The sequence below is a fragment of the Crocodylus porosus genome, unplaced genomic scaffold, assembly GCF_001723895.1.
Source record: "Crocodylus porosus isolate Cpor-Errol unplaced genomic scaffold, CroPor_comp1, whole genome shotgun sequence".
Lineage (NCBI taxonomy): Eukaryota > Metazoa > Chordata > Crocodylia > Crocodylidae > Crocodylus > Crocodylus porosus.
Genome location: NW_017728949.1, coordinates 7,631,994 through 7,647,862, shown reverse-complemented (window position 1 = coordinate 7,647,862; position 15,869 = coordinate 7,631,994). Strand labels below are relative to the sequence as shown.

Genomic DNA, 15,869 nt, shown 5'->3' with positions numbered 1-15,869 from the left:
GACTCACTGCCGCGGAGACTGAGGCTCCAGGAGGGGTGCGTCTTATGGTCAGGTGCGTCTTATGGTCTGAAAAATACGGTACATCCGATAGACTTGCACACAAACTTTTAAAAGGTCATGCACACTGAATAATTTTCATTAGGAGATGGAGTCCCATGGACTTCCACAATAAGTCATTTTTGAGAAATGGGACTTGGGTACTCTTGACATTTTTCCTTTGAGTAGTTCCAATACACCTGGAAATAAAGTATTCATGTTAAAAGAGAGAGACACCCCCTAATGAAACTAAATGGTTACATAAAAAAAGACTTATGATATTTAACAACATTCAAAATCTAGTTTTTTTTCCCCAGATACCAGTCCAGCATAGAAGGACCTAGGTAAATTCAGGCATGATGGGGCTCTGTCATTGCTACAATACTAACCAACCTATGTTCAATTTACATTCGTTAACCATACAAGTGAGGTACAACACTAAAAGAGCATTGTATGTCTACAGCATAGTGTGCCAAAACCACTAGCCACAGTAACCCAAGATAGGAAATGCATCATAGGGCATTAGAGGCTTAAGACCCAACTGTATAAAGAGCCTTGCTCCAGTTTTCTAGGAAAAATTAAGGTCTTTAAGAATACTGCATGTTCTACTCTTTGGGTAAGGGACCATCTTTTTAATAATGTTCTGTGTAGAAAGAGTCCCGGTCCAGAATGCAGGTTCTCAGATACAAAATGGTCTCAGACACGAAGCCTGGAGACGGACCTACACCAAAAATACCAGCTGCTCTAGTTATCTAATGAGGAGTTGAGGTAAACAGTTCTGTTGGTCTCATTAAAAACAGTGTTTGCTGAACAGACCTTTCTCTCCATTCTGTAGTGCTGGAGAAGTATTGCGGGGAGAAGCATCCATTGCACTGATCTGTGAAGGGCAAAGAACAATCGTCTGTCAGTAGGACCCAGCAGCCCCAATCCTTTTCAGCTACAGTCCCCAATTTTTGAGACTACTCCCAATAGCTAGCAACTGACTTGCCAATGTAGCTTCCAATTTGTTTGCAAACAGCAGCTGTGGCCAGCATTTTCAGCCTCAGCAGCACCACTAAATCCATCTAATCCATGACCATGTGCAAGGTAGGAGTCTAATCTCAGAAATAGCAAGATTTAAATGGATGCTATTAGATAAACTCCTACATGCTTAGCATGGTGCTCTAACTCGTGTAATGCAGTTCTCTTTAATTTTTATCGCCAACTACCACAATGTGTTTGATGCTTTTAAAGGGTCCAGTCTATTTACTGCAGAACCTTATGACTGTAAAGATTTAAAATAAATGTTGTTTTACTCTGCAAACTAGGAATTCAATAGCAATTAACTGAAAAGATGCACACGCATACAGAAAGCTGAAGACACTGCAGTCTTACCAGATTTGAAAGCACTCAGGTTATTCCTTTAAAGCATTGCATTTAAGAATTTATAGCACACACATTTTTCAGGTTTAAACACAGAATTTTTGTTTTCTACCTTTAAGCTGCATCATCCTGCAGTTTTCCCCTTGCTCCCCCACCCTCCTTTTGCTACCATCTAGAAGGGCTGTACAAAGCTTTGGTTCCCAATTCAATTCGGCAGAGATTCACCCTGAGTTGGAGACCGAATCTCTGAATCGGAATCAAATCAGAGGACCCTTTAATCTCTGGGAGGGACTGGACATGTTCTAATAAGCAGGTCCAGATGCTCACCACCTCAGGGAATGGGGAGCAACCATAGTATTGATGCCTACAGTCAGACGGCTCTCAAATTGGCTGGAGGGGGCAAACCCAGAGAGTGATGGCGGACAGGTCATTTTTGACCTGGAGGGATGCGTGCAGTGGAGTCCCCGAGGGCTTGGTCCTCAGGCCTGCACTGTTCAATTTCTTTATTAGCAACTTGGATGAGGGGGTGAAAAGCACCCTGTTCAAATTTGCTGACGATACCAAGATTTGTGGCAAGATGGGCAGGCTAGAAGGGAGGGAAAGGATACAGCAGGACCTGGAAAGGTTACAGGGGTGGGCAAATGAGAATAGGAAGGGATTTAGTACTGACAAGTGCAGGGTACTGCACTTGGGCAGTAATAACCAGCAGCATACCCATAAGCTGGGGAACTCCCTTCTCGAAAGCACAGTGGCAGAAAGAGATCTTGAAGCCATTATCAATTCCAAAATGAACATGGGCCGCCAATGTGAGGATGAGGTCAGTAACGCCAATAGCACCTTGTCATGCATCCACAGATGCATCATCAGCAGGGCCAAGGAGATGATCCTCCCACTCTGCAACACTGGTCAGGCCGCAGTTGGAGTACTGCATCCAGTTCTGGGCGCTGCATTTTAGGACAGATGTGGCCAGCATTGAGAGGATCCAGAGAAGGGCCACTCGCATGATCCGGGGACAGTAGGGCAGACCCTACAAGGAGAGGCTATGGGACCTGAACCTGTTCAGCCTTCACAAGAGAAGGCTGAGAGGGCACCTGGTGACCATTTACAAACTTACTAGGGGGCACCAGCAGGGAATGGGAGAGACCCTGTTCCCACAAGCACCTCCCAGAGTAACAAGGAATAATGGCCATAAGTGGTTTGAGAGTAGGTTCAGGCTGGACATTCGAAGGCACTACTTCACAGTTTGGGTGGCTAGAATCTGGAACCAACTTCCAAGGGAAGTGGTGCTGGCTCCTACCTTGGGGGTCTTTAAGAGGAGGCTTAATAATTACCTAGCTGGGGTCATATGAGCCCAGTATTCTCTCCTGCCCAGGGCAGGGGGTCAGACTTGAAGATCTACTTAGGTCCCTTCCGACCCTACATCTATCTATCTATCCATCCATCCATCCCTCTCCGAATCGAATCTGAACCCTCCGAATCGATTCAGAAAGATCTGGTGATTCAGACAAAACACAGCTTTAAGTGTTTTTTCTATATACCTCAAGGTACCAGGTGGCTCGTGAACGCTGCGATGCTGGGGTGGATGGAGCATCCCACAGAAGCATGGGGAAGCTCCCCAGCGCGCTCAGCAGCAGACCTGGAAGTGGACCAGAAGCACTTCCAGGCCACTTCCGGGTCCGCCGGGGGCCAAATGTGAATTGAATACAGCCCGTTTCACACACCCCTATTACTTACTACCTTGAGTATACTGAAACCTTTTAGTTACTTCATCTGAGGCTGGGCTTCTTGAGCATCTTAGTACAGGAGTGGCCAACGTTTGGAGTGGGGGCCTGCTTTAAACGGAACTTAGCTTTCAAGCAGACTGCTTCCAACCTGGCCCATGCCAGTGCCACTGCAACCGCAGTCACAGCTCCTCCTGAGAAGCTGCTACCACTTCTTCCTGACATGCAAAAAAGAAGCCCTCCACATCCCAAAGCCTCCCAGCTCTGTGGGCCATAGGTTGCTGATGCCTGCCTTATTACACTTCATGCTAGATAAAAATGCAGAGTCCTTTGGGATATTATCATTTTCCATACCTGCCAATGGAAAAAAAGTGACCCAGAGAATTTCAGTTTTTTTCTTGCAACTTTTACTCTGTTTACATTAAATGGTCCCAGTTTTTCTCCCCCTTCTCAGTTGCTAGCAACTCCAAGCAAGTAATATGGTCACTCTTGCTTATGTTTGCTCTCTCACCACAACTAAGCCTAAAAGCAAACGCATAAAGGATTATTTCCCATTTAGAAATACTCTTCGGTATCAACAGTGCACAACTAAATAGACATACATCGGTACTGAGAGCTTACAAGCACTAAAGCAAATAGTTGCGTTTCTAAAAGGTCACCAGCTTTTGTAATTCAGAGAGTTAACATTTTCTTTAGTGTAAGCCACTATTGTGCATTGTCTTAACAGCCTGCAGAATTAATACTTTCCAACTCAAATTATACGGCACCATGAAATTACTTTTGCTCAGCAATACAACTTAACTATGTATTTTAAACACGGCTTGAAGAAAAACTGCCGTTTCACTGCAGACACCAGCGGCAGAATAAAACTACCTTTTCTTCCCCTTGCCTCAGTCTTCCAGGGCTAGCTGGTACTGAAGGACGTTTTCTACCTTTCTCTTGTTGGAAGAGATCCTGTAACCTAAAAATAAAATAGGATAAAGGTATCAACATGACATCATAAAAGGTGCTTTCATTCTAGGAACAGGCTACCTTAGTACCCAAATCTAAAACTACTTCAAATTTAAGGACAACTGCCCAATAATTAGACTCTAACATGAAAAAATGAATGGACAGAGGTGGCCAGGGATTGGGGAGCAGTTGCAGGTCAGAGGATAGCTGGCTGCCCCCCTGCCTCCCACACTGAAGGGGGGAGGGAAGAGCATGAAGTGACAACTCATCTTGGATATGTTGTCTTCAATATTATCCCTAAATAAGGTTTCAGATCATCAAAAGAGCCTGCCCTTTTCAACAAGTGCCAAAATAGAAACCGTTCCAAATTCAAGCTTACACTGAAAACAGTGAGTCAAGGGACACAACAGAAAGTTGAGTTAATTAATGGCAAGTGTTTTCCCATGCCGGCACAGCTGCAAAATTACTTCAGAGTGATCAACTGTTTTTATGCTCTTGTTGACCCTTTTATTCAAGCTATGCTTTGCTTCCCCAAGCACACAACTTGCAAATGAAAAGCTGCAATTAGTCTAGGTGGACTATTTAAAATCTAGACATTTACTAATGGTTTTCTGCTACAACTCCTAACCCCACCATACAGCAGTTACATCACACACAGGAGACAGAAAAGGAAGACAGGCCATGACAATTTCTTATGTAGTATACGAACATTACCAGTCTCTTACCTGTTATTCCATGCTTGCAGCATCTCACAGAGCCCCTGTTTTTTGGCTATCAGAGACTCAAAGATTGACTGAAGCTGCTGAGGGGTGTCCAATGATGATGAAAGCAGCCTTGCTTGGATCTTTTCAATCCAGTTCCTGAACTCTACCTCCTCCATCTACCAAAAGAAGTGAAAGAGAAGTTTGTGTTCTGCCATCAGCCAGAATTATGCTCAGTGAATTTTAATCTGCATTTCACTGGTGCAATAGCAGCACATTACCTCCTTTTGGGCAAAAAGGTCTTCCATCTTCTCTTCCCTCGTTTTGCTGAAAGTATCTGTTTTCAAAGAAGTGAGGCGATCATCAACAGCAAGATATACCTGCGAAACTCTGTCATTAACGGGATCAGAAAACAAAACACACAATTGTTAATCTAAATGTTCTCATAATATGAGCCTTGTTCCTTCAGTGTATCAATTCATTGCTATTAAAAAAACAGCTTCTACATTCAATTTTAAAAAGTGAAACATATATAGCTGGTGTTATTTAACTCTAACAAGAATGCCTTCCTGTCATCTAGTAATTGGAGATCAAGCCAAAAAAATAAAATAGAGGTAGGAAGGGACAGGCAACACCTACACACTGCTTACTTTTGAGAGAAATCCTTCAGGTCCTGCAAAATGGTAACCTTTAATGGAGCTTGTCGTTTGATGTAGATTCTGGGGAGTGGGACACATACCTCCAGCAGCCGGATAGGAGAATAGCTAGGAGCAACAGAAGATGCCCATGTTAAAGTGTGAAGCAGTCCCAAAATAAACACCCTCTTTGCTACTGGCAGTCCCTCCTTTTGTTGGTGCAAAGCAGATAAGAGGCTTCAAGGCAAGTGGCAATGCCTAAAGTAGCTTTGTGTTAGTTTATTTACTAAATGAAATGGGCGCAAACTACAAGCCATACTTATAGGCTGGAGAGACCTCAAAAATCACTTGGGTCAACTTCAGTTCAAGGTTAGAGCTCTCTCTTTTTTTCTTTTCTTTTTTAAACAATGTAGATAGGCCACTCCATTGCAGCAGGTCCATTATTTCCAGGGACACCACCACACCCTTCACTTGTAGCTCTGCACAGAACAGTTTGACTAACATGCCGGTTTCTAGAGATTGCATTGTACTTCCAGAACAGATGTACAAGCTACGACAATAATGCTGTTCCCCCCCTCCATTTATTTAAAAATTCCCAAACCTGCTTGATTAAGTGATCTTTGGAATTCCAGCCTGATCCAAGTATTTTTGGGGGGGAGGGGAGCAGGGGAGAGAAGGCAAACAAGAAAGTTAAAGTAGGATCTTCCTGGAAATGGGGGAAAAAAAAAAAAAAAAAAAACAACTTACCTGAAAGATGCCACCATCTGATTATAGGAAAAATACTGGTGATAGTCATGGTGTATGGAGTGACCACAAGGCTCTGCATTGGCCCTTCGGGTATATTGGTGCCCATAGAATCTTAACTCAAGGTATTTTGCAAATGACATGGACCAAGAATCATTAGACAGTGGGACAACTGGTGTCACCTGAAATGTGAAGCAAGAGGTTTTAAACAAATCTCAGGCAAGTGATCCAAGGAATAAATACATAAACTAAGATAAGCCTAATCCAAGCAGTGAACCAGAACTTAAAGCAACTCACAAGTGTGGTCAAGAATCAGAAATGTACATGCACATTGGCTGTATTTATGGCAGGTAATGGGCAATATAATGCCAACATGTTGTGTACTGGCGTGATTAACCAATGATGCAGATAAATATCTAGAAGTGTTAATTGGGAAAGGCTGCACTGCTGGATTGAGGGGATGATTTTCCATACCAACACAGGAATATTTTTAGATAAAGAGTCTTTGCACTTTTATTACACAAAAATCAAAATGAAGGGCCTTTCTGAAGACCTTTTTTGCCAGTATACTTCTATTATATAGCAGGAGTCTGCTGAATTTTGGCTTTTGGACTCAAACAGGTATATAGCTCATATTTTCTTAGCTAGAAGAACAAAGAAAGCATGTGGCTTTTACAACAAAACATAGTTAATTTGCTACTCTGGTGCTGAACAAAAATCTAACATGAAGTGAATTGTGTTCTGAAGCTACAGTTCTAGCGTGTTTCTGAATCAAATCCAGCACTACATGTGTACAGCAAGTTATAGGAATAGTACTCTTTAACAATTTCTTTGCCTCTAATTTTCTTGTGCAGGGACCGGGGCTCCCTTACCGAGATTCAGGATGGACTTGGGAGAAACTCTGCCAAGCCTAGGGTGAGGAAGGATCGGGTTAGAGAACTTCTGGAGGGGCTGGACATGTTCAGATTAGCAGGTCCAGATGCTCTCCACCCCAGGGTGTTGAGGGAATTGGCAGGGGTTATCGCAGGGCCCCTGGCACAGCTTTACAAGCACTTGTGGTGCTCAGGCCAGGTGCCAGACAACTGGAAGAGGGCCAACGTGGTTCCCATCTTTAAAAAAAGGGAAGAGGGAGGACCCAGGCAACTACAGGCCCATTAGTCTTACTTCAATCCTGGGGAAGCTCTTTGAGAAGATTATCAAGGAGCATAATCTGTGATGGGCCAGCAGCAGGGATGATGCTCAAGGGCAACCAGCATGGCTTCATTAGGGGCAGGTCCTGTCAGATAAACCTGATTGCCTTCTACGATCAGGTAAAAAAAAAAAAAAAAAAAAAAAAAAACACACCACAAAAAACCCAAAAAAACCCCACACTGGATGCAGGCATCACAGTGGATGTAGTCTTTCTGGACTTCAGGAAGGCCTTTAACACTGTCTCCCACCCCATTCTCATTAGGCAGCTAATGAGGGGTGATCTGATGGCCACCCATAAGTTTATCAGGGGTGACCGCCAGGATCTGGGGGAATGTTTGTTCACCACAGAGCCCCAAGGGATGATGAGGTCAAACAGTCAAAACTCCTGCAAGGACTGTTTCAGACCGGACATAAGGAAGAATTTCTTTACTGTCCGAGCCCCCAAGGTCTGGAACAGCCTGCCATCCGAGGTGGTTCAAGCACCTACACTGAACACCTTCAAGAGCAAATTGGATGCTTATCTTGCTGAGATCCTATGACCCCAGCTGACTTCCTGTCCCTTGGGCAGGGGGCTGGACTCCATCTTCCAAGGTCCCTTCCAGCCCTAATGTCTATGAATTTATACATTTACTAGGAGAGACCAGCAGGGTTTGGGAGGGACCTTGTTCCCCCGAGCGCCTCCCAGAGTAACAAGGAATAACAGCCATAAAGTTGCTAGAGAGTAGGTTTAGAGCAGACATTAGAAGGCACTACTTCACAGTCAAGGCAGCTAGGATCTGGAACCAACTTCCCAGGGAAGTGGTGATGGCTCCTACTCTGGGGGACTTTAAAGGAGGCTCAACGTTTACCTGGCTGGAGTTATTTGAGCCCAGTTCTCTCTCCCGCCCATGGCAGGGGGTCGGACTAGATCTACAACGTCCCTTCCAACACTACTACATCTATGAATCTACTCAAAGGAAGTGGTTGTAGGCCAAGTTAACAAAAGTATGGCCATCTAAAAAAGTAAGACACCACACCAGAATTGTTCAGACCAGTGTAGCCAACCTTTTTGGCCCTGCACACTCCCCAAGTACCACTCTGATCCTATTCTCCTGCCTGATTTACTGCTTTACTTTCCGATCGCTAACCGATCTCCTGCTCTATCTACTTCATGTTGCCTGTCCCCTCCCATCTGCTGCACGGCACCAGCAGAGGTTGCTCATGTCATTTGATGCACCTGCTGCAGATAGCCACCACCGATTTATTTAATCTGAAATTTTTAATCGAAGCAGAAAGGTCACATTTTTCTATCAATAAAAAGAGATAGGAGTCAGGGTCAAAGATCTCAGCTTCTTGTGCCAACCTCGTCCAGTACAATCAAAAGCATCTAAAACTCTCCTCCCACCCCACCCTACATCCCACCCTGCTTTCAAGAGAAATTTGATTACCTTCGCCTCAAACCACGAACAAACACTTTTTCTATTGCACATTATTCTACAGTATTTATCTAATGATGCAGCCAAATATAGCCTTGAGCTGTACTGATCAAGCTGTTCATTCCATTTGAGCTGTGGCAATAGAGGGGGGGAACTGAACATTAAAGAAAAAATATTTTTATTAGGGTTCACTACTCGTGCGTATATGTGCATAAATACAGCTAGGTATGCAAAGACCTCATACACTAGGGATTTGTCTGCAATAGCAGCCAACAGTGTTAAAGAATCGTTCTCATGTTTTTACCTGCTTACACAGTCTGCACCAGGAGTAGGTAAGGATTGTGTGCTGGTATCCAGGGACCGGGGAGTCCAGCTCTTTCAGTACAATCTGAACACAGCCTTGCCCGTGGACGAAGCGACGAATGTGGTGTACCATAGGCGTTTCGCAAAACATGCTGGGGCACTGGTAGGAAGGCCTTCATGAAAAGAAGGGGCAGGGGTACACTCAGTTGTGAGAAAGCATACATTTGATGTTCCTGGGAACTTGTCTATGGCCCCAGGTATTCAGCACACCCGTAGATGCCATTACAATGCATGTCTTAAGGCTGTTTTTAAAACACCAAGTTGGTGAACCTTGTAACTCGTGATAGATTCCTTTTTAGAAAACCTATAAAAATCAGGAAACCTCAAAAAGTTGTTTTTGAATATGCTGACTTCCCATTTTGAAAAAAAGATCTTGGCCAGCTCTTAACTGCAGAAGTCGAGTTTAGTTTTTGACTGCGTTGGAGAACCTTCCAGGGGATAACTTAGAGGTGTGCGAAGCAGGCCCTATTCAATTCAGATTCAGCCTGAAATCGGGGACAGTGATTCGATTCATTGATTCGGATCACTGTCCCTGATTAGATTTGGCCGAATCTGAAGATTCGATACTGATTCAGAGACTCAGCAATTTGGACATAGACAGCTGGAGGAGACCTCAGGTGCCCCCCACCCAGACCCAGGGGGCACCAGTCACCAACCCAGGGGGTGCGGAGGGGGCCCCCAGCACACTCCCCAGCAGATCCAAAAGTGGACCAGAAGTACTTCTGGTCCACTTCTGGGTCTGCTGCCAAGCACGGTGGGGGGTGCCCTGCACTCCTGTGGGATGTTCCATGCACCCCAGTATAGCAGCATTCACAAGCCATCTGCTACCTAGAGATATGTAGAAAAAACATTTAAAGCTGTGTCTACGTTTGAACCACTCAATCTTTCCGAATCGATTTGGAGGGTTCCAATTTGATTTGGAGAGATTAAAAGGGTCCCCTGATTCAATCCAGATTTGGAGATTTGGCCACCAAATTGGGCTGAATCTCTGCCAAATTGAATCAGGGACCAAAGGTTTGCACAGCCCTAATAACCTGCACTCACATGAGAAAACTAGCAGCAGCAGTGCACAAGTGTAAAAATGCTGACTACAAAATGACCAATGCCCTGTACCAGCCACTGACTTGAGTGTAACAAGTGCAGCACTTTATATGCTTAATCTTCATCTCCCCAAAGCTCAAAGCCTGAGAAGTAGAAACAAATTTAGCATGCAACATATCATGGTGGCAACAGCAGAAACTGAAGTCTCCAGACTAGGTACAATCAAAGCTATGGCTGCATGAGTACCAAGAGCTAATCAGTAGCTTTAGAGGGCTACAAGCCCCTGTAAAGAAGTGCAATGAAGACCCATCTCCTATAAGCCACAAAACATCTGTCAGATACAGACTTTCATCTTTAATGCTCTAACTAGTGGTTTTGCTAAAGAAAGACACCTAAAAAGGTAATTTATGAACTTCAACGAAATTTAAATCTCCTGTCATTTTATCTCAGATTCATGTACTACCTACATCAGTTGCTTTCCCCCCCAAAAGATAGAAGTTACCCATTCCCCTCTCAAATAGCCAGGTGCATTCTTCTAAGGCAGAGAGTGTAGATGGTAAGCAAGCTGCATTCTTAGCATGCTAGTGAGGCAGATTTAAAAAAAAAAACATAGCTTAAAGCAGTTCCTTATGTAATGTAGGATTCTAACAATAGCCAAAATAAACCCCAAGAGGAACCAAACAAGTTTTGGCTACAAGGACTCAGGCACACCTTCTATCCAGCAGTATGGTCCAAGGAAAGTGCACAATTTTTGTCCCTTATTGCAAGTCACTCAGCTTTATGCACTACCCTTCCCAAAAAATGCTAATAAAATAAGTTTACATCTTGGGTAATTCTAGATATTCCCAAAACAGTTTAGCACCTAATTCTTTCATACAGCTGAAACATTAGTTGAATAGACCACCATGTCTGTCTAAAGTCAATACACTTCAGAATTTTATATCAAAATTGGTAAAGATTAAGGTATTTACTTCCTGAAACTTCCCAACATCTTGGTAGGTTTTTCCTCCAAGTACTGTATGAGACAGGATCAGAATTTCTGAAGAATATACATCAGGAGTAAGTTCCCAACTCAAAATTCCCATCTTCTCCATAGCAACCAATAGTGTCCTGAGAAGATCATGAGCAACGCAACTGAGTGCTTTTAAACCCACAGACCTCAAACTTGGCCATACTGTGCCAAGCACTATAAAAATAAAGTCCAACAGAGGGACCGTTAGGCATCTGAGGCCATTACAATCTTTGTTAATTAAAAAGAAAAAAAAATGCAGCAATGACAGAACAAGTTGGTAGGAAGATGGGCTTGTAGGATTTTTTACTCATAAGAACTCTTACTGCTTTTACAGAAATATTACTTGCAAAGAAGCTTGTTTATTAATCCAGCAAAACAGAAATTCTCCCTCTTAAAAAGGGGAAGGGACTAACCTCAGGCAAACCGTTTTTGACACATAGGTTGTACATGGCTTCCTGAACATCTAAAAATGCACATAATGCGATTTGGCCATTCAAAGATCAACACACAGTCAAAAGCAGTCATGCTGTTTGAGGGTGAAAAGAACAGATCTCACCTGAAACAATACCGTTCTAAAAAGACTCCTAGAGTGAGGTCATTCTTTCCATAGAACTCCATTGTCACAATCCTAAAAGAAGAGACCAGAATTTAGAAAACAGGATAATGTATTGTTTGCGAGCTGCCCAACGTGAAGTAGAATGGTCACAAGTCTATACATTTATCTGATCAACCACCTCAAATATTCCTTAGAGACCCTGGACAAGAACTTCAGTGCCTGGGTGCCTGATGCTGAAAATTTCAGCCATCCAATCCCTTAATACCTGAGGGGACTTTAAGGGGGGGGAAAAAAAGGGCCAAGAATCCAACATCTCTTCCAAGATACTTTAAAAGGAACTTTTGGTTCCTTCACAACTGTTGGGGACACAAAATAGACAGATGTTAAATATCTGCTTGGAAAAAAAACTCATTTTTAGGCACCCCAAGCTGGAAGTTTTAACTAGTATCAACTATGCGTATTCAGTTTTCCCTAGTGTATTCCTTAGTTTTGTACTGTAATGACTGAATAAAAACTAAACCCATAAAATCTTTATACCATTCTTTGTGTTGACTTCCATCCCTTATTCTATTTAACTAGTTATTAGATGTTAAAACTTCTAATACCAATTCTTTGGCAAACCCTATTAGTGAACTGTAGTCTCAGAGATCCAAAGATTAACTGCTACATGTTTAAAGAAATAAACTATCCCATTACCCGAGTACAGCTGCTATTAATAATTACTGCAGTAGGTTTTCTAAACCTTGTTCTCAAGCCCTACTACTAAAATAGTTTTATAAGCTCCCACCTTTCCAAAAGATTGCATGGATTTCCCTCAAACATGAGGTGACTGAACACTTACTCAAAAGAAGTGATTAGACCACCAACTTTCAAGTCACTTTGTTCTGGTTTAAGCCTTTGCAATGCATAAACAAAACATGATGTCATTGCACGGGACCAAGTCATGAAACACTTAAAAGTTGTGACAGGCAAATATGCCTTCCCAGGAGTCCTTAGTAAATGGGACAGAGGCGTTAGCACCAATCAGAAAGGAGCGGGGGAACGTACACATACTCCCTCCTCACTCCTCCTTCCCCACTTCCACCATCGCCCTCCCCCCCCAAAATTAGCAAATTATTTTCATACCATGGACTAACACAGGCACTTGGAGCATTGCTGGACTGAGCAGAAGAGCTACTGAAAAGAACACAGAGCCTCTGATGGTTCACTGGACTCAGACAGTCCACCTGACAAGAGATAACCCATTAATGAGTCATGGATATGGTTTCCTTCTGTGCATTTCAAAGAAGTACATAAAAATAAAACTTCAAATAAGTAAGACCAAACATCTTGCTAAAAGTTAATCTTCTGAGGAAAATGAAAAAGTTATCCTAAAGCCCTCTCTAGACCTTTTGCATGAGTAATATTGAATATTAGTACATCTGGATAGCAACAGAAATTTTAAAGGGAGAGAAAACTCAAGCCATTTTAAAAAAAAGTGTGAAATGGGCTTTTAGTCTATAATACTTTATAAGCAGTATGCCCATACATTAACACTTGCAGCTCTCCACTAAAATGTACATTTGGGTTAACATGTCCTAATCTCAGAGCATACAGAGTAGATTCTCATCCATTCCCTCTCCCCAGGCCCATCCTATATACCACTTTGTGAACTGACAAACATAAGCAGCAGAACAAAAACAAATATAAAAATCTGCTGAAGAAACAGTCTGTGGTAAAGAGATTTTTTCTGTGGTCATAGGGCAGATCAACAATCATTTACTAGTTAACCCAGAATGACGATGTTCTGCTTGCTACCACTTGCCATTAGCCACAGCTTGTATCAAGAGAAGTCCAAAGATCAAATCTGGTCCTCTAGAGAAATTTGCTCCCTAGATTTGGCAGTCTGCCACAAACTGCTACCCAGAAAGCTTTTTTTAGCTGGATGAAATTATGAAGTATTTGCATTCTACCCTGCCCAAACTTTTTGCATGTATACAAGTAGATGTCACATCTCTAGCTCCTGGTGTGCAACTGAGAGAGGCTATAATTATGTTTCTTTTTTTTTTTCCTCTCTTTAAGAAGTGGGTTTTTACACTTCTCCAGCTGATTACATACCTTGCAATCATTTTAACCATTGATGTGCCTTAATTACAACCTCTTAGCACTATGATTTTTGGTTACCTTTCATGACCCGAGGTACAAAAACCTGAGTCTCAAATTAATATTATGGCTTCACAATCACTTGTTCTGAGGACTATTTTTCAAACAAGAATGGAGTAATATTTTTGAAACAGGCAAGCCATTGGTATCTCTTCCTTAGAATTAATTCCAAATATATCAGACAAGTAAAGTGAACTAATGATGAGATGTATCAAGTTTTGCTCTTCACATGATTCAGGGAACACCTGCCTTACAAGCTTCCCCATTCTGTTAGTTTTGTCACCTACAATCCATTCCCCAACCCATTTCTAGCTGACGGCTAGAGGATGTGACTGTTACAAAAGCTGACAGTGTTTCAGTCCAATACAATTTTATTAGGACTGGACTGTTTTAAGTTTAGTGATAGGAAAAGACAACAAGTAGTAAGTCTAGAAATCTTACCTTGTGAGACCATACGGATTCACTCTGAAGCAATCCCCTCTCATCATCTTCATTTCTACCTCCAACTTTTCCTGCAGCTACATCCTTATACTGAGCAAAAGGGTCCATATTTTTCTGCTGTATTCTTCCACCTCTTGCCCGGTAATCTGCCAGCATTCTGGCCAAACTTTGGCTATCACCCACATGCTCTGCAATTCTAGTGTTAACCAAGTCATGGGACGGCAAGATTTGGATCGCTTTGGCTTGGACACTTCCATTCATGCCCTGCAAGCCAGACAGATCCCTCAGTAGCTGTTTCTTCCGCCTGCTCTCCAGTTCCTTATGCTCTTTGTTGAGCAGTGGTGACCAATAGACCTGCTCTGGGAAGTATTCCCGGGTAGGGCACCTCATGCCCTGCTCAGTTAAAAGAAATGGTTCACGGAATGCAATTACAGGGGAAATGCAGAGAATAAGATCTTTCAGCTCTTGTTTAAATGCTGCCGAATAAGCCTTGAGCCTGTCCTCAGAGGATGTTACCTCCTCTGCAACATACAATCCAGTGTCATCTTGCAGAGGGTCTCTAAAGACTCTCATATGGCTTTTGGAATCCTGCAGGTCCTCTTGCTGCTGCAGAGTCTCCAGTGGCTGACCATCCAGCGTGCCCGGATGTTCATCCAAACCATGGAAGGGCAGCAGCGATTCTAGCATTGGAGCTACAAAAGAACTCGATGCTAAAAATGAAGGCTCCGTGTTAAGGTGCTCCTGCTGCTTTAAAGACGATGACTCTAGCAGGACATCATCTTCAAATAATGTTCTTTGCTCTAATGAACCAGCCTCATCAGAAGAGACAGATTCAGAGATCACAGGTAGTTTGTCAGAGGAAAGTTCACCATCTCTGATCAATGTGCTAAACTCCTCACCATTGAATAGGTTCTGCTGCTCAATGTCATCCTCTTGCTCTTCAACCAGAGAGTGAAAGGAGCTGTTTTTAGTTAGTGTGGGGGGCATAGCAAACTCATCCATGAGGAAAGAGATTTCAAGCTGGGAATGATAAGCCACACAGACCATGAAGATAAGGATCTCCTTCACTCGGGCCAGTTCATACTCTGCAGCACCACGTAGCTTGATTGTGCAGCCCAAATGTGGTGGACACCCCTCAAAAAACATTAAGGTTTTTGTCTGATCTAGCAAAAAAAGGAAAGAAGAAAGAGACCAATGTCAAACCATTCCACAGTTAAAACAACCTATTAAAATTGCATTCTATTTTTGTAGCAAACTGCTAGCTGTTATGCAAGTCAGGGCTGGTGGCACAGCTTAGCTGGACAAACTGGGGCCAACCCAATATCTGGTGCCAGGTTTGACTTGTATGAATTTAGGATTTTTTTTTTTTGGAGGAAGGATACCTTGTAGGAAGAGGAATAGCTTAAGGTAAGTTGTTATATATTTTAGCTCAAGAGGCTAGTCAGTCAGGCCCTCAGGGACCATGACCCCAGGGAGTTGGGAGTTCAAGAAGAGTGGTTGCTTCTCAAGGAAGCGATCCTCAGTGCACAAAGCTAAATCTATTCCAACACGGAGGAAA

At 42.9% G+C, this 15,869-nt stretch overlaps 1 protein-coding gene across 4 annotated transcripts in view; it reads right to left on the bottom strand.

Annotated features, from left to right (window-relative positions):
* The window catches only part of PIKFYVE (phosphoinositide kinase, FYVE-type zinc finger containing), a 98,837-nt gene that overhangs the window by 20,001 nt on the left and 62,967 nt on the right, over positions 1 to 15,869 (bottom strand). For all 4 annotated transcript variants that reach the window (XM_019554191.1, XM_019554192.1, XM_019554193.1 and 1 more), the window contains 10 exons: positions 14,312 to 15,474; positions 12,854 to 12,954; positions 11,729 to 11,800; positions 9,061 to 9,232; positions 6,154 to 6,332; positions 5,422 to 5,535; positions 5,053 to 5,161; positions 4,796 to 4,950; positions 3,993 to 4,080; positions 853 to 913 (listed from right to left, as the gene is read on the bottom strand). In XM_019554191.1, coding sequence (XP_019409736.1) covers positions 853 to 913; positions 3,993 to 4,080; positions 4,796 to 4,950; positions 5,053 to 5,161; positions 5,422 to 5,535; positions 6,154 to 6,332; positions 9,061 to 9,232; positions 11,729 to 11,800; positions 12,854 to 12,954; positions 14,312 to 15,474 — 2,214 coding nt within the window. The remainder of the gene's footprint in view (positions 1 to 852; positions 914 to 3,992; positions 4,081 to 4,795; positions 4,951 to 5,052; positions 5,162 to 5,421; positions 5,536 to 6,153; positions 6,333 to 9,060; positions 9,233 to 11,728; positions 11,801 to 12,853; positions 12,955 to 14,311; positions 15,475 to 15,869) is intronic.